The sequence below is a fragment of the Oncorhynchus mykiss genome, chromosome 18, assembly GCF_057628025.1.
Source record: "Oncorhynchus mykiss isolate SJ-2025 chromosome 18, ASM5762802v1, whole genome shotgun sequence".
Classification (NCBI taxonomy): Eukaryota; Metazoa; Chordata; class Actinopteri; order Salmoniformes; family Salmonidae; genus Oncorhynchus; species Oncorhynchus mykiss.
This window is the reverse complement of record NC_143039.1, coordinates 2,167,367-2,182,599: the sequence shown is the minus strand read 5'-3', so window position 1 is coordinate 2,182,599 and position 15,233 is coordinate 2,167,367. Positions and strand designations below refer to the sequence as shown.

The following is a 15,233-nucleotide window of genomic DNA, read 5'->3' as shown; positions in this document are numbered from 1 at the left end:
TGATTTGGGAAACGGGATGCAACCAGCAACGTTACATCGATATGAAGACGATACAGTCATATATTAATGTAACGTTACATCTATATACAGACGATACAGTCATATATTAATGTAACGTTACATCTATATACAGACGATACAGTCATATATTCATGTGCTCCTTCTCTGGTTCAGGCTGTTGAAATTATAAAATGGCGCCGAAGAGGATGGCTGACATTTTACATTCCCGTAATAATTTTTGCTATTTTGTTCTATTTTTTTTTTTTGCGTTGTTTGTAACCTATTGTGTACATAATGTTGCTGCTACCGTCTCTTATGATGGAAAATAACTTCTGGACATCAGAACTGGGATTATTCACCACGGACTGGAAGAACCATTTTTCCTTGAACGAGACTGATGAGAAAGATATACCGCTCTCCCGGGAACAGGCCCAGATCCCCGTCATCAGCGTGAAGATTTACCGCTCTCCTGGGAACAGGCCCAGATCCCCGTCATCAGCGTGAAGATATACAACCTTATACCTAACCTAAACCACACTGTTAACCTTATACCTAACCTAAACCACACTGTTAACCTTATACCTAACCTTAACCTCACTGTTAACCTTATACCTAACCTAAACCAGACTGTTAACCTTATACCTAACCTAAACCACACTGTTAACCTTATACCTAACCTTAACCACACTGCTAAGCTATTACCTAACCTAAACCACACTGTTAACCTTATAACTAATCTTAACCACACTGTTAACCTTATACCTAACCTTAAACTTATACCTAACCTTAACCACACTGCTAAGCTATTACCTAACCTAAACCACACTGTTAACCTTATAACTAATCTTAACCACACTGTTAACCTTATACCTAACCTAAACCACACTGTTAACCTTACACCTAACCTAAACCACACTGCTAACCTTATACCTAACCTAAACCACACTTAACATTATACCTAACCTTAAACTTATACCTAACCTTAACCACACTGCTAAGCTATTACCTAACCTAAACCACACTGTTAACCTTATACCTAACCTAAACCACACTGCTAACCTTATACCTAACCTTAACCTCACTATTAAGCTATTACCTAACCTAAACCACACTGTTAACCTTATACCTAACCTAAACCACACTGCTAACCTTATACCTAACCTTAACCACACTGTTAACCTTATACCTAACCTAAACCACACTGTTAACCTTATAACTAACCTTAACCACACTGTTAACCTTATACCTAACCTTAACATTATACCTAACCTAAACCACACTGTTAACATTATACCTAACCTTAACATTATACCTAACCTAAACCACACTGTTAACATTATACCTAACCTAAACCACACTTTTAACCTTATAACTAACCTTAACCACACTGTTAACCTTATACCTAACCTTAAACTTATACCTAACCTTAACCACACTGTTAACCTTATACCTAACCTAAACCACACTGTTAACCTTATACCTAACCTTAACCACACTGTTAACCTTATACCTAACCTTAACCTTATACCTAACCTTAACCACACTGTTAACCTTATACCTAACCTAAACCACACTGTTAACCTTATACCTAACCTTAACCACACTGTTAACCTTATACCTAACCTAAACCACACTGTTAACCTTATACCTAACCTAAACCACACTGTTAACCTTATACCTAACCTTAACCACACTGTTAACCTTATACCTAACCTAAACCACACTGTTAACCTTATACCTAACCTTAACCACACTGTTAACCTTATACCTAACCCAAACCACACTGTTAACCTTATACCTAACCTTAACCACACTGTTAACCTTATACCTAACCTAAACCACACTTTTAACCTTATAACTAACCTTAACCACACTGTTAACCTTATACCTAACCTTAAACTTATACCTAACCTTAACCACACTGTTAACCTTATACCTAACCTAAACCACACTGTTAACCTTATACCTAACCTTAACCACACTGTTAACCTTATACCTAACCTTAACCTTATACCTAACCTTAACCACACTGTTAACCTTATACCTAACCTAAACCACACTGTTAACCTTATACCTAACCTAAACCACACTGTTAACCTTATACCTAACCTTAACCACACTGTTAACCTTATACCTAACCTAAACCACACTGTTAACCTTATACCTAACCTAAACCACACTGTTAACCTTATACCTAACCTTAACCACACTGTTAACCTTATACCTAACCTAAACCACACTGTTAACCTTATACCTAACCTAAACCACACTGTTAACCTTATATGGTAAATCCTGATAAATCCTTCACCCTGATCCTTCCTGTAGACGTATCATTCTGTATCAGATGATAAATCCTTCACCCTGATCCTTCCTATAGACGTATCATTCTGTATCAGATGATAAAACCTTCACCCTGATCCTTCCTATAGACGTATCATTCTGTATCAGATGATAAAACCTTCACCCTGATCCTTCCTATAGACGTATCATTCTGTATCAGATGATAAATCCTTCACCCTGATCCTTCCTATAGACGTATCATTCTGTATCAGATGATAAATCCTGATAAATACTTCACCCTGATCCTTCCTATAGACGTATCATTCTGTATCAGATGATAAATCCTGATAAATCCTTCACCCTGATCCTTCCTATAGACGCATCATTCTGTATCAGATGATACATCCTCCACCCTGATCCTTCCTATAGACGTATCATTCTGTATCAGATGATAAATCCTTCACCCTGATCCTTTCTATAGACGTATCATTCTGTATCAGATGATACATCCTTCACCCTGATCCTTCCTATAGACGTATCATTCTGTATCAGATGATAAATCCTTCACCCTGATCCTTCCTATAGACGTATCATTCTGTATCAGATGATACATCCTCCACCCTGATCCTTCCTATAGACGTATCATTCTGTATCAGATGATAAATCCTTCACCCTGATCCTTCCTATAGACGTATCATTCTGTATCAGATGATAAATCCTGATAAATCCTTCACCCTGATCCTTCCTATAAACGTATCATTCTGTATCAGATGATAAATCCTGATAAAACCTTCACCCTGATCCTTCCTATAGACGTATCATTCTGTATCAGATGATAAATCCTCCACTCTGATCCTTCCTATAGACGTATCATTCTGTATCAGATGATAAATCCTTCACCCTGATCCTTCCTATAGACATATCATTCTGTATCAGATGATACATCCTTCACCCTGATCCTTCCTATAGACGTATCATTCTGTATCAGATGATAAATCCTCCACCCTGATCCTTCCTATAGACGTATCATTCTGTATCAGATGATACATCCTTCACCCTGATCCTTCCTATAGACGTATCATTCTGTATCAGATGATAAATCCTTCACCCTGATCCTTCCTATAGACGTATCATTCTGTATCAGATGATAAAACCTTCACCCTGATCCTTCCTATAGACTCAGAAAGGAAAGCATCAGCAGGTTGTGTAACGGTCCTCCACGTATTTAGTGTTGCATTCATAGGGAGAAGAGGAAACACGTCCTCTAGCTATCTTCTCAAGAGATTTCATCAATAAAGTAGCCACTCCTTCCTCTTTACGCCGTCCTTCCCTCTCTCTCTCTCTCTCTCTCTCTCTCTCTCTCTCTCGCTGTCTCAGAAGAACAGGGCGGCCGACAGACGCAGAGAGGCAGGTAAGTCAAACCTTCACTAAAACTTCCCTGCCTGAACTATTAAATAAATAACTATATCTTATCACAAAACCGTAAATACCACATGTATTTTGTGAAATGGGAAATAGTTTCTATGTGGTGTTTTGTAAAAGGCCATGGCTCTCAGCAGCGGTCGGTGGAAATTGATAAGTTATCAGAACACACAGAGCTGCAGTGAGTTGGCAGAAGTCAGTGGAAGTAGACCCAGAGGCATGAAAGTGAAGGTGTGTTGCAAGGCAGGATGGGGGGTGGAGAGGGGGGGGGGGGGTGAGGCTGTATTGGAGGAGGTGAGGGTGTGTTGGAGCGTGGTTCAGGGTGTGTTGTAATTGACTAATTCCTAGGAAGGTAGGTATGTCTGATAAGAATGGACAGGCCCAGAGAGAGAGAGAGAGGGAGAGAGAGAGAGAGAGAGAGGGGGAGGGAGAGGGAGAGAGAGAGAGAGGGGGAGAGAGGGAGAGAGAGGGAGAGAGAGGGAGAGAGAGGGAGAGAGAGGGAGAGAGAGAGAGAAAGAGAGAGAAAGAGAGAGAGGGGGAGAGAGAGAGAGAGGCAGAGAGAGAGAGAGAGAGAGAGAGAGAGAGAGAGAGAGAGAGAGAGAGAGAGTATTAGCGGCGTCCCACTGGGCACAGACATCAGTTCAACATCTAGTTTGGATTTACATTTGGTTGAGATTTAGGTTCAAAGGTTAAAAGAAGACAACATTTTTAAATGTCCCTACTTTGATTTTTTGCAAATCCAATCAGTTTCCACATTGATTCAACGTCATCACTGATTATTATAAATTATGTGGAAACAACGTTGATTCAACCAGTTTTCGCCCAATGTGTGTGTGTGTGTGTGTGTGTGTGTGTAGGACAGTGTGTGTGTGTCTGATGTGTGTAGACAGGCCCAGAGAGAGAGAGAGTGTAGGGGTGAAACTCAGGTTGTGGTGAGCTGAACTCGGGTTGTGGTGAGCCGAACTCAGGTTGTGGTGACCCGAACTCAGGTTGTGGTGAGCCGAACTCAGGTTGTGGTGAGCCGAACTCAGGTTGTGGTGAGCCGAACTCAGGTTGTGGTGACCCGAACTCAGGTTGTGGTGACCCGAACTCAGGTTGTGGTGAGCCGAACTCAGGTTGTGGTGAGCCGAACTCAGGTTGTGGTGAGCCGAACTCAGGTTGTGGTAATGGCTTCAGGGTGGGATGGTCCTCATTCCTTTCCCCTAAAAACCTCCCTGACTCACTCACTGTGCATTCCTCCAAAATACGCCAGCCAGAGTATGAATGTACCAGGAGGCATGTGGTTTTGACACGTTAAAGCCTCTCTGGACAGGTTTCTCAGACCCAGATTAAAGCCTATCTGGACAGGTTTCTCAGACCCAGATTAAAGCCTCTCTGGACAGGTTTCTCAGACCCAGATTAAAGCCTCTCTGGACAGGTTTCTCAGATCCAGATTAAAGCCTCTCTGGACAGGTTTCTCAGACCCAGATTAAAGCCTCTCTGGACAGGTTTCTCAGACCCAGATTAAAGCCTATCTGGACAGGTTTCTCAGACCCAGATTAAAGCCTCTCTGGACAGGTTTCTCAGACCCAGATTAAAGCCTCTCTGGACAGGTTTCTCAGACCCAGATTAAAGCCTCTCTGGACAGGTTTCTCAGACCCAGATTAAAGCCTCTCTGGACAGGTTTCTCAGACCCAGATTAAAACCTGGTCCTGGACTAAACACCCTTTCAATGTCAAGTCACCATTTAGAGTCATTGTTTGTCCATGACAAGGCTTAATCTGGATTTGGGAATCCGGCCCTCTGAGTCATATGTTTCGACCATCAAACGTATATTAAATGTATCAGCACCTGTACGTTTCAACACAGAATGATAGGTTACCCAGACCCAGACGGACACGATGGATGAGGCAGTAAAACCAGTCCCACAGACTGTCAGTCACAGAACAGAGACGGAGTGACACAAATAGTAGTCTAGCTAGTCTGTCTCCTCACTGTAGTCTAGCTAGTCTGTCTCCTCACTGTGGTCTAGCTAGTCTGTCTCCTCACTGTAGTCTAGCTAGTCTGTCTCCACAGGTCTCCTCACTGTAGTCTAGCTAGTCTGTCTCCTCACTGTAGTCTAGCTAGTCTGTCTCCTCACTGTAGTCTAGCTAGTCTGTCTCCTCACTGTAGTCTAGCTAGTCTGTCTCCTCACTGTGGTCTAGCTAGTCTGTCTCCTCACTGTAGTCTAGCTAGTCTGTCTCCTCACTGTAGTCTAGCTAGTCTGTCTCCTCACTGTAGTCTAGCTAGTCTGTCTCCTCACTGTAGTCTAGCTAGTCTGTCTTCTCACTGTAGTCTAGCTAGTCTGTCTCCTCACTGTAGTCTAGCTAGTCTGTCTCCACAGGTCTCCTCACTGTAGTCTAGCTAGTCTGTCTCCTCACTGTAGTCTAGCTAGTCTGTCTACACATGTCTACTCACTGTAGTCTAGCTAGTCTGTCTCCTCACTGTAGTTTAGCTAGTCTGTCTCCACACTAACATATATCTCCATACTGTCTGTCTCCACACTAACATATATCTCCATACTGTCTGTCTCCACACCAACATATATCTCCATACTGTCTGTCTCCACACTAACATATATCTCCATACTGTCTGTCTCCACACCAACATATATCTCCATACTGTCTGTCTCCACACCAACATATATCTCCATACTGTCTGTCTCCACACTAACATATATCTCCATACTGTCTGTCTCCACACCAACATATATCTCCATACTGTCTGTCTCCACACCAACATATATCTCCATACTGTCTGTCTCCACACTAACATATATCTCCATACTGTCTGTCTCCACAGGTCTCCTCACTGCAGCTCCAGGCCTATATCTTCCTATCTGAGCCACTATGAACCTTGTGAACAGCAGCCAGTGGTTCCTGACCCAGCCGTCTCCCAGCCCAGCAGGACCCAGTAAAGGACTGGGCTGTAGTAATACCTGGCAGGCAGAGACAGGCCGCATCACTCAGATGATAATCACTGTGCTCATCTTCCTGGTGAGTCTCTAGTCTAGACAATCATTATAGTTCAGTCTACATCAATACAGGTACTCTGCTGTGCAGGTTGTTCGTTCCAGCGCACCTGATTCAATCGGCTTTAATCGAGACCATGCCATGTTGAATCAGGGGGGTTAGTGTTGGGCTGGAACAAAACCATGCCATGTTGAATCAGGGGGGTTAGTGTTGGGCTGGAACAAGACCATGCCATGTTGAATCAGGGGGGTTAGTGTTGGGCTGGAACAAGACCATGTTGAATCAGGGGGGTTAGTGTTGGGCTGGAACAAGACCATGTTGAATCAGGAGGGTTAGTGTTGGGCTGGAACAAAACCATGCCATGTTGAATCAGGGGGGTTAGTGTTGGGCTGGAACAAGACCATGCCATGTTGAATCAGGGGGGTTAGTGTTGGGCTGGAACAAAACCATGCCATGTTGAATCAGGGGGGTTAGTGTTGGGCTGGAACAAGACCGTGTTGAATCAGGGGGGTTAGTGTTGGGCTGGAACAAGACCATGTTGAATCAGGGGGGTTAGTGTTGGGCTGGAACAAAACCATGCCATGTTGAATCAGGGGGGTTAGTGTTGGGCTGGAACAAAACCATGTTGAATCAGGAGGGTTAGTGTTGGGCTGGAACAAAACCATGCCATGTTGAATCAGGGGGGTTAGTGTTGGGCTGGAACAAAACCATGCCATGTTGAATCAGGGGGGTTAGTGTTGGGCTGGAACAAAACCATGTTGAATCAGGGGGGTTAGTGTTGGGCTGGAACAAGACCATGCCATGTTGAATCAGGGGGGTTAGTGTTGGGCTGGAACAAGACCATGTTGAATCAGGGGGGTTAGTGTTGGGCTGGAACAAGACCATGTTGAATCAGGGGGGTTAGTGTTGGGCTGGAACAAAACCATGCCATGTTGAATCAGGGGGGTTAGTGTTGGGCTGGAACAAAACCATGTTGAATCAGGAGGGTTAGTGTTGGGCTGGAACAAAACCATGCCATGTTGAATCAGGGGGGTTAGTGTTGGGCTGGAACAAAACCATGCCATGTTGAATCAGGGGGGTTAGTGTTGGGCTGGAACAAAACCATGTTGAATCAGGGGGGTTAGTGTTGGGCTGGAACAAGACCATGCCATGTTGAATCAGGGGGGTTAGTGTTGGGCTGGAACAAAACCATGCCATGTTGAATCAGGGGGGTTAGTGTTGGGCTGGAACAAAACCATGCCATGTTGAATCAGGGGGTTAGTGTTGGGCTGGAACAAAACCATGCCATGTTGAATCAGGGGGGTTAGTGTTGGGCTGGAACAAAACCATGTTGAATCAGGAGGGTTAGTGTTGGGCTGGAACAAAACCATGCCATGTTGAATCAGGGGGGTTAGTGTTGGGCTGGAACAAGACCATGCCATGTTGAATTAGGGGGGTTAGTGTTGGGCTGGAACAAAACCATGCCATGTTGAATCAGGGGGGTTAGTGTTGGGCTGGAACAAGACCATGCCATGTTGAATCAGGGGGGTTAGTGTTGGGCTGGAACAAAACCATGTTGAATCAGGGGGGTTAGTGTTGGGCTGGAACAAAACCATGCCATGTTGAATCAGGGGGGTTCGTGTTGGGCTGGAACAAGACCATGCCATGTTGAATCAGGGGGGTTAGTGTTGGGCTGGAACAAGACCATGCCATGTTGAATCAGGGGGGTTAGTGTTGGGCTGGAACAAGACCATTCCCACTTGGCATAGCTCCAGTTCTTGAGGTTCCTGGAGTGTCTTCTGATTTATGACATCACTTCCTCTTCTCTGTCCCCAGGTGGGCGTGTCCTTGAACACCCTAGTGGTGTATGCGTTGGCCTGGCGTGGGCGTGGCCGCCTGACGAGGCGTGGCAGTTTGGGCCAAGGGGAGACGCGCGGCGCCAGCAGCTTCCGAGTCTACGTCGTGAACCTGGCGCTGGCTGACCTGGTCCTCCTCCTCCGCACCCCTCTGATGCTGGCGTACCTGGCCCACAGCTGTAGCTGGCCCGTGGGGAAACTGGCCTGTCGCCTGGTGGTATTCCTGAGAGGCTTGGGACTATACGCCGCAGCCTTCCTGCTGTGTGCCGTGGCTGTGGAGAGATGTCTGTGTCTCCTCAGGCCGGTCTGGTCCAGTCTGAAGCGTCCTCGCTGGGCAGTTCCCCTGGTGTGTGGTCTCCTCTGGGGGCTGGCTGCTGCCCTGGCTACCCCTTACCTCCACACTGCCGACCTGCTGGAGATCAACGGTACTACCCAGTGTCTGGAGAGCCTGGGGTACAGCACGGGGCTGTTTGTGACCGAGACGGTGGCCGGGTTCCTCCTGCCGCTAACGGTGTTCCTGGTGAGTAACGTAGCCGTGCTGTGGACCGCCAGGCAGGCAGGGGTCTCCGGACCGACCTCTCCATCCTCCTCTTCTTCCTCTTCGGCGACTGCGAGACAGATGGCCAGGCTGTACCGGGTCCTCTTCCTCACCATGCTCCTCTTCCTCTCCTGCTGGGTCCCCTACTTTACCTGCCGCTTCCTGCGGGCGCTGGCTGCAGGGCGGCCTGACCGGGCGGGGCTCTACCGGGCGTCGTTCACGGGGGCGTACGTCTCTCTGTTCCTGGTGTACCTGAAGAGCTCCCTGAACCCTGTCCTCTACGTGTTCGCCGCCCGAGGCCTGGGGCGAACCGTCCGCGCCTCGCTCCCCTCCACCATCGAGAGAGTCTTCAATGATGACTATTCTGACTCCAGGAGTAGACGGACCATAAGGAGGGAGGATTCACAGATCTAGCGCCCTAAAAAGCCCTGTTAGGGACCGTACATATGGGAGATTCACAGATCTAGTGCCCTAAAAGGCCCTGTTAGGGACCGTACATATGGGAAATTCACAGATCTAGTGCTCCACAGTCCTGTTAGGGACCTTGCAGTTTTACTAGCAGACTGTAGAGATCCATTGTGATTGCTGGCCAACATGAACTCAGACGTTACAGGCTTGCTTCAGCCCCGTGTGGACTACATGGACTGCATTATTATAACTATAGGCATTATCTTAGGCTGGGTGACAGGCTTGCTTCAGCCCTGTGTGGACTACATGGACTGCATTATTATAACTATAGGCATTATCTTAGGCTGGGTGACAGGCTTGCTTCCGCCCTGTCTGGTCTACATTATTAGGACTATAGGCATTATCTTAGGCTGGGTGACAGGCTTGCTTCAGCCCTGTGTGGACTACATGGACTGCATTATTATAACTATAGGCATTATCTTAGGCTGGGTGACAGTCTTGCTTCATCCCTGTCTGGTCTACATTATCAGGACTATATTGCATTATCTTAGGCTGGGTGACAGGCTTGCTTCCGCCCTGTCTGGTCTACATTATTAGGACTATAGGCATTATCTTAGGCTGGGTGACAGGCTTGCTTCAGCCCTGTGTGGACTACATGGACTGCATTATTATAACTATAGGCATTATCTTAGGCTGGGTGACAGTCTTGCTTCATCCCTGTCTGGTATACATTATCAGGACTATATTGCATTATCTTAGGCTGGGTGACAGGCTTGCTTCCGCCCTGTCTGGTCTACATTATTAGGAATATAGGCATTATCTTAGGCTGGGTGACAGGCTTGCTTCAGCCCTGTGTGGACTACATGGACTGCATTATTATAACTATAGGCATTATCTTAGGCTGGGTGACAGTCTTGCTTCAGCCCTGTCTGGACTACATTATCAGGACTATATTGCATTATCTTAGGCTGGGTGACAGGCTTGCTTCAGCCCTGTCTGGACTACATTATCAGGACTACATTGCATTATCTTAGGCTGGGTGACAGGCTTGCTTCAGCCCAATGACGTCATCAGACCTGGGCTTTCTGGGATTTAGCCCCGAGTCTTGGTGTAAGAGTAGGGGTGTTAACCCCGGTGTCCTGGCTAAATTCCCAATCTGGCCCTCAAACCATCAGTCACCTAATAATCCCCAGTTAACAATTGGTTCATTCATCCCCCTCCTCCTCTCCCCTGTAACTATTCCCCAGGTCGTTGCTGCAAATGAGAACGTGTTCTCAGTCAACTGTCCTGGTAAAATAACAGATAAATAAATAAATATAAATAAATAAATAAACATGCTCGGCTACACTGCATTACACACTGCAACGAACTCTCCAATCATGAGCCCTGTCCTGGCCTGCCTCTTCAGCGATGCCTAAAACCACCATTTCTGTGTACGGTGGCACTTTAGGAGGCCCGAGTCACAGTGGTTTCTCATAGTCATTTTTGATTCGCCAAAAAAAAGCATGGAACAAATTTGGGCAGAACCAAGCATGACCTAGCGAGATCCTATTGGCTCGTTCTATTTATTATCTGCATATTTCTGTTAGGGAACGCCTCCTCTGTGAAGTGCGCATGTGCAATAAATGAATTCGCCTTTACACTCCGAAAACAACGCGATTAAAAATTAAAACATTTGCAAAGGTTAAAGACTACAAACCTTTGTCCACTTTTTTCATAACATATTCTAGTTTTGGGAACATAAAACTTTATTGAAAATGTTGGCCAAAATCCATCTCGTTCCGCCTTCTCCCATTTGCCCTCCAGTGGGCTTCCTCTCAGTCCCACATGGAAACGCCAAGCAGATGCTTCACTTCTAAAAACCCACGGAAATATCTATAACAATATATATTGTTCTGTGGCCGAAAAAAAGGAGAAAGATAACAAGAGCAAGGTCAACTTTGTCAGCGTGTTATTAATATAGGCCACAATGATGATGTTATTCAGAGTTATTGACCTCACAGTAAACCAGATTCGAGTCATTTACAATTCAACATGTTGATTCAAAAGCTGCACTGACAGATCAGATCAAATCAAATTTTATTTGTCACATACACATGGTTAGCAGATGTTAATGCGAGTGTAGCGAAATGCTTGTGCTTCTAGTTCCGACAGATAACGTTAAACTAACGTCAGGGAGTACCCAGTCTAGCTATAACGTTAAACTAACTAATCTAGCTATAACGTTAAACTAACTAACGTCAGGGACTACCCAGTCTAGCTATAACGTTAAACTAACTAACGTCAGGGACTACCCAGTCTAGCTATAACGTTAAACTAACTAACGTCAGGGACTACCCAGTCTAGCTATAACGTTAAACTAACTAACGCCAGGGACTACCCAGTCTAGCTATAACGTTAAACTAACTAATCTAGCTATAACGTTAAACTAACTAACGTCAGGGAGTACCCAGTCTAGCTATAACGTTAAACTAACTAACATCAGGGAGTACCCAGTCTAGCTAGTTAATTACATGCTTTTACTATTATTTATTTCACAAGGTATGTCAGTTAGGAACAAATTGTTATTTACAATGACAGCCAAACCCGAACGACGCTGGGCCAATTGTAGGACTCCCAATCACGGCCGGATGTGATACAGCCTGGAATCGAGCCGAGGACTGTAGTGACGACTCTTACACTGACCTCAGTGCCTTAGACAACTCGAATCCAATCCAACTGCTGAAGCTCTGTTCACCACCCGACAAAAGTATAACTAAACCAATTACTGTTTAATCATGTTATACATTACTGATAAAGATGACGTTAGCCACTTTTGGTAGCTTCAGCTCAATTAGCTTTCTGTTGAAAAAACTAAACTGGATAGCTTGAGTTAACATTTTTTCCCCCCAATTTATAAAAGATAGACATACGGAACTGAAGACGCAGCTCAACAAACACGGTTGTTGTATTTGCAGCAGTAAGTGAATAGTTTGTGTTTACAGTGATTTATCATCTCGCTACATGGATGATGGGTTGGCTGCCAACGATGTGCGCTCCTCCTCAGCCTGTTGTGGTTCTGGATGGCCAGACTGCTCGCAAGAGAGACACTGTCATTAGGAGGAATCAATCAGGGCTTATTTCAGCATGTTTCATCTTGTTATTGATACCATGTTGTGTTTTGAGGTGTTTTGACTGATTTCATGTCAATGCAAATGTATTTTTAAAAAAAACAAACGTGTGATAACTTGCTCACCGTCAACTGTAATGATGTATTTGAAACAACAAGTGGTCATTGTGCAAATGTTGTTTTGTTTTTTCCTTCCAATAAACATCGGAGATGAAATATAGTTTCCACGTTAACAATCTAAGACAACCTCATCTGTTTTGGTTGCGCGCATTTTGTTGCTAAAGCGACAGCTGGAGAACACCGGTTATTGAGGTAAATGAAGGAGAAGACAAGTTGAACGTTAAATCGGGTTTAAGATGGGAGTGAACTGCTAACGGTCATTGAGGAACAGAAATGATCTCAGATTTAAACATGATTTAGTTCACATTCTGTGTGTGTGTGTCTGTTCAGAATACGCCATAGTTCTGCTGTGTTCTGTACTATAGGAGATACAGGAAAGCAAAACAGAGCGAGAACACAGAGAGAAGGGGAGGCCCACACAAAGACAAACACGACATATTCCTCTCAAAGACAGAAAGTAGTCCTTGCTAAACATTACTTCTCAAAACAAATATGCCGCGACTGCCACATCCTGTGTGTATAAACAGCGGTGAGCGATCTATCTTAAAGATATAAATACTAACACCCGTGGGAAAGAGTGAAGTCATAGGTTTGCACCTACAGTTTAATGTCTTGTCTTTATGGATGGGCTAACCTCCTAGAAGTGTGTAATATAACTCACAAACATTGTGAATATTTAGTTGGGGGAAAGGAGTTGGGGGAAAGCTGGTATGTACAGGGAGGGAGTATTTGTTTCTGTGTAACTAGTTTGGTAGAAATAACGTCCTGTAGCTAATTGACCTTGGAATCAGATTTATTACCACAAATATGATAAAAGCATGATTTAAGGGTGTTGGGTGCCTGCGTCTGTACATATTATCCCCCCATTAGTTAGCAGTAATGTACATATTATCCCCCCATTAGTTAGCAGTAATGTACATATTATCCCCCCATTAGTTAGCAGTAATGTGCATATTATCCCCCCCCATTAGTTAGCAGTAATGTGCATATTATCCCCCCATTAGTTAGCAGTAATGTGCCCCCCCCCCATTAGTTAGCAGTAATGTGCCCCCCCCCATTAGTTAGCAGTAATGTGCATATTATCCCCCCATTAGTTAGCAGTAATGTGCATATTATCCCCCCATTAGTTAGCAGTAATGTGCATATTATCCCCCCATTAGTTAGCAGTAATGTGCATATTATCCCCCCATTAGTTAGCAGCAATGTGCATATTATCCCCCCATTAGTTAGCAGCAATGTGCATATTATCCCCCCATTAGTTAGCAGTAATGTGCATATTATCCCCCCATTAGTTAGCAGTAATGTGCATATTATCCCCCCATTAGTTAGCAGTAATGTACATATTATCTCCCCATTAGTTAGCAGCAATGTGCATATTATCCCCCCATTAGTTAGCAGCAATGTACATATTATCTCCCCATTAGTTAGCAGCAATGTGCATATTATCCCCCCATTAGTTAGCAGTAATGTGCATATTATCCCCCCATTAGTTAGCAGTAATGTGCATATTATCCCCCCATTAGCTAGCAGTAATGTGCATATTATCCCCCCATTAGTTAGCAGTAATGTGCATATTATCCCCCCATTAGTTAGCAGTAATGTACATATTATCCCCCCATTAGTTAGCAGTAATGAGCATATTATCCCCCCATTAGTTAGCAGCAATGTGCATATTATCCCCCCATTAGTTAGCAGTAATGTGCATATTATCCCCCCATTAGCTAGCAGTAATGTGCATATTATCCCCCCATTAGTTAGCAGTAATGTGCATATTATCCCCCCATTAGTTAGCAGTAATGTGCATATTATCCCCCCATTAGTTAACAGTAATGTGCATATTATCCCCCCATTAGTTAACAGTAATGTGCATATTATCCCCCCATTAGTTAACAGTAATGTGCCCCCCCATCATTAGTTAACAGTAATGTGCCCCCCCATCATTAGTTAACAGTAATGTGCCCCCCCATCATTAGTTAACAGTAATGTGCCCCCCCCATTAGGGTTTATGAAAACATTGCAACCAAATGAAACATACTTTTCCCAACTATTTTTCGTCATGGAAAATTATATAGTTTTGTACTTTCTAATAAATAAACATTTATTGACATCATATTCCATTGAATTAATATTAAATGTTGGTTATTTGGCGTCAAGAGAGCACAGCGCAGGGAAGAAAGCAGTGATAATATGCAACCTAGCATCATATTTCTGCAAAACGTTCACTGCTAGCGTGCTTCATTTCAGTCACGCAAGGATCAACTGCCCCCCCGGAGTCAGCCCCAGGTCTTCAGGCCTGAGCCCCCGGATGTTCTGTCTAGCGACGTCCCTGCTTCAGCCCTGTCTAGATGCATTATCTTAGGGCTGAAGTCAGCCTGTCTGGACTAGAGGCATTATCTTAGGGCTGAAGTCAGCCTGTCTGGACTAGAGGCATTATCTTAGGGCTGAAGTAATCCCGCCTGGACTAGAGGCATGATCTTAGGGCTGAAGTCATCCCGCCTGGACTAGAGGCATTATCTTAGGGCTGAAGTAAG

At 44.5% G+C, this 15,233-nt stretch overlaps 1 protein-coding gene across 1 annotated transcript; it reads left to right on the top strand.

The window, feature by feature from the left end:
* Positions 1-3,523: 3,523 nt before the first annotated feature.
* On the top strand, positions 3,524-10,838 carry LOC110495334 (C5a anaphylatoxin chemotactic receptor 1). The gene is made up of 3 exons (XM_090206940.1): positions 3,524-3,691; positions 6,523-6,716; positions 8,508-10,838. The coding sequence occupies exons 2-3, from the start codon at positions 6,570-6,572 to the stop codon at positions 9,477-9,479; spliced, it is 1,119 nt and encodes a 372-aa protein (XP_090063066.1). The 5' UTR covers positions 3,524-3,691; positions 6,523-6,569; the 3' UTR covers positions 9,480-10,838.
* The last annotated feature ends 4,395 nt before the right edge of the window (positions 10,839-15,233 follow it).

What these genes read in the sequence shown, in the direction of transcription:
- LOC110495334 (XM_090206940.1), top strand. Translation starts at nt 6,570, where the DNA reads ATGAACCTTGTGAACAGCAGCCAGTGGTTCCTGACCCAGCCGTCTCCC. An exon ending in TCACTGTGCTCATCTTCCTG is followed by an intron (nt 6,717 to 8,507) that starts GTGAGTCTCTAG and finishes CTCTGTCCCCAG; the next exon opens with GTGGGCGTGTCCTTGAACAC.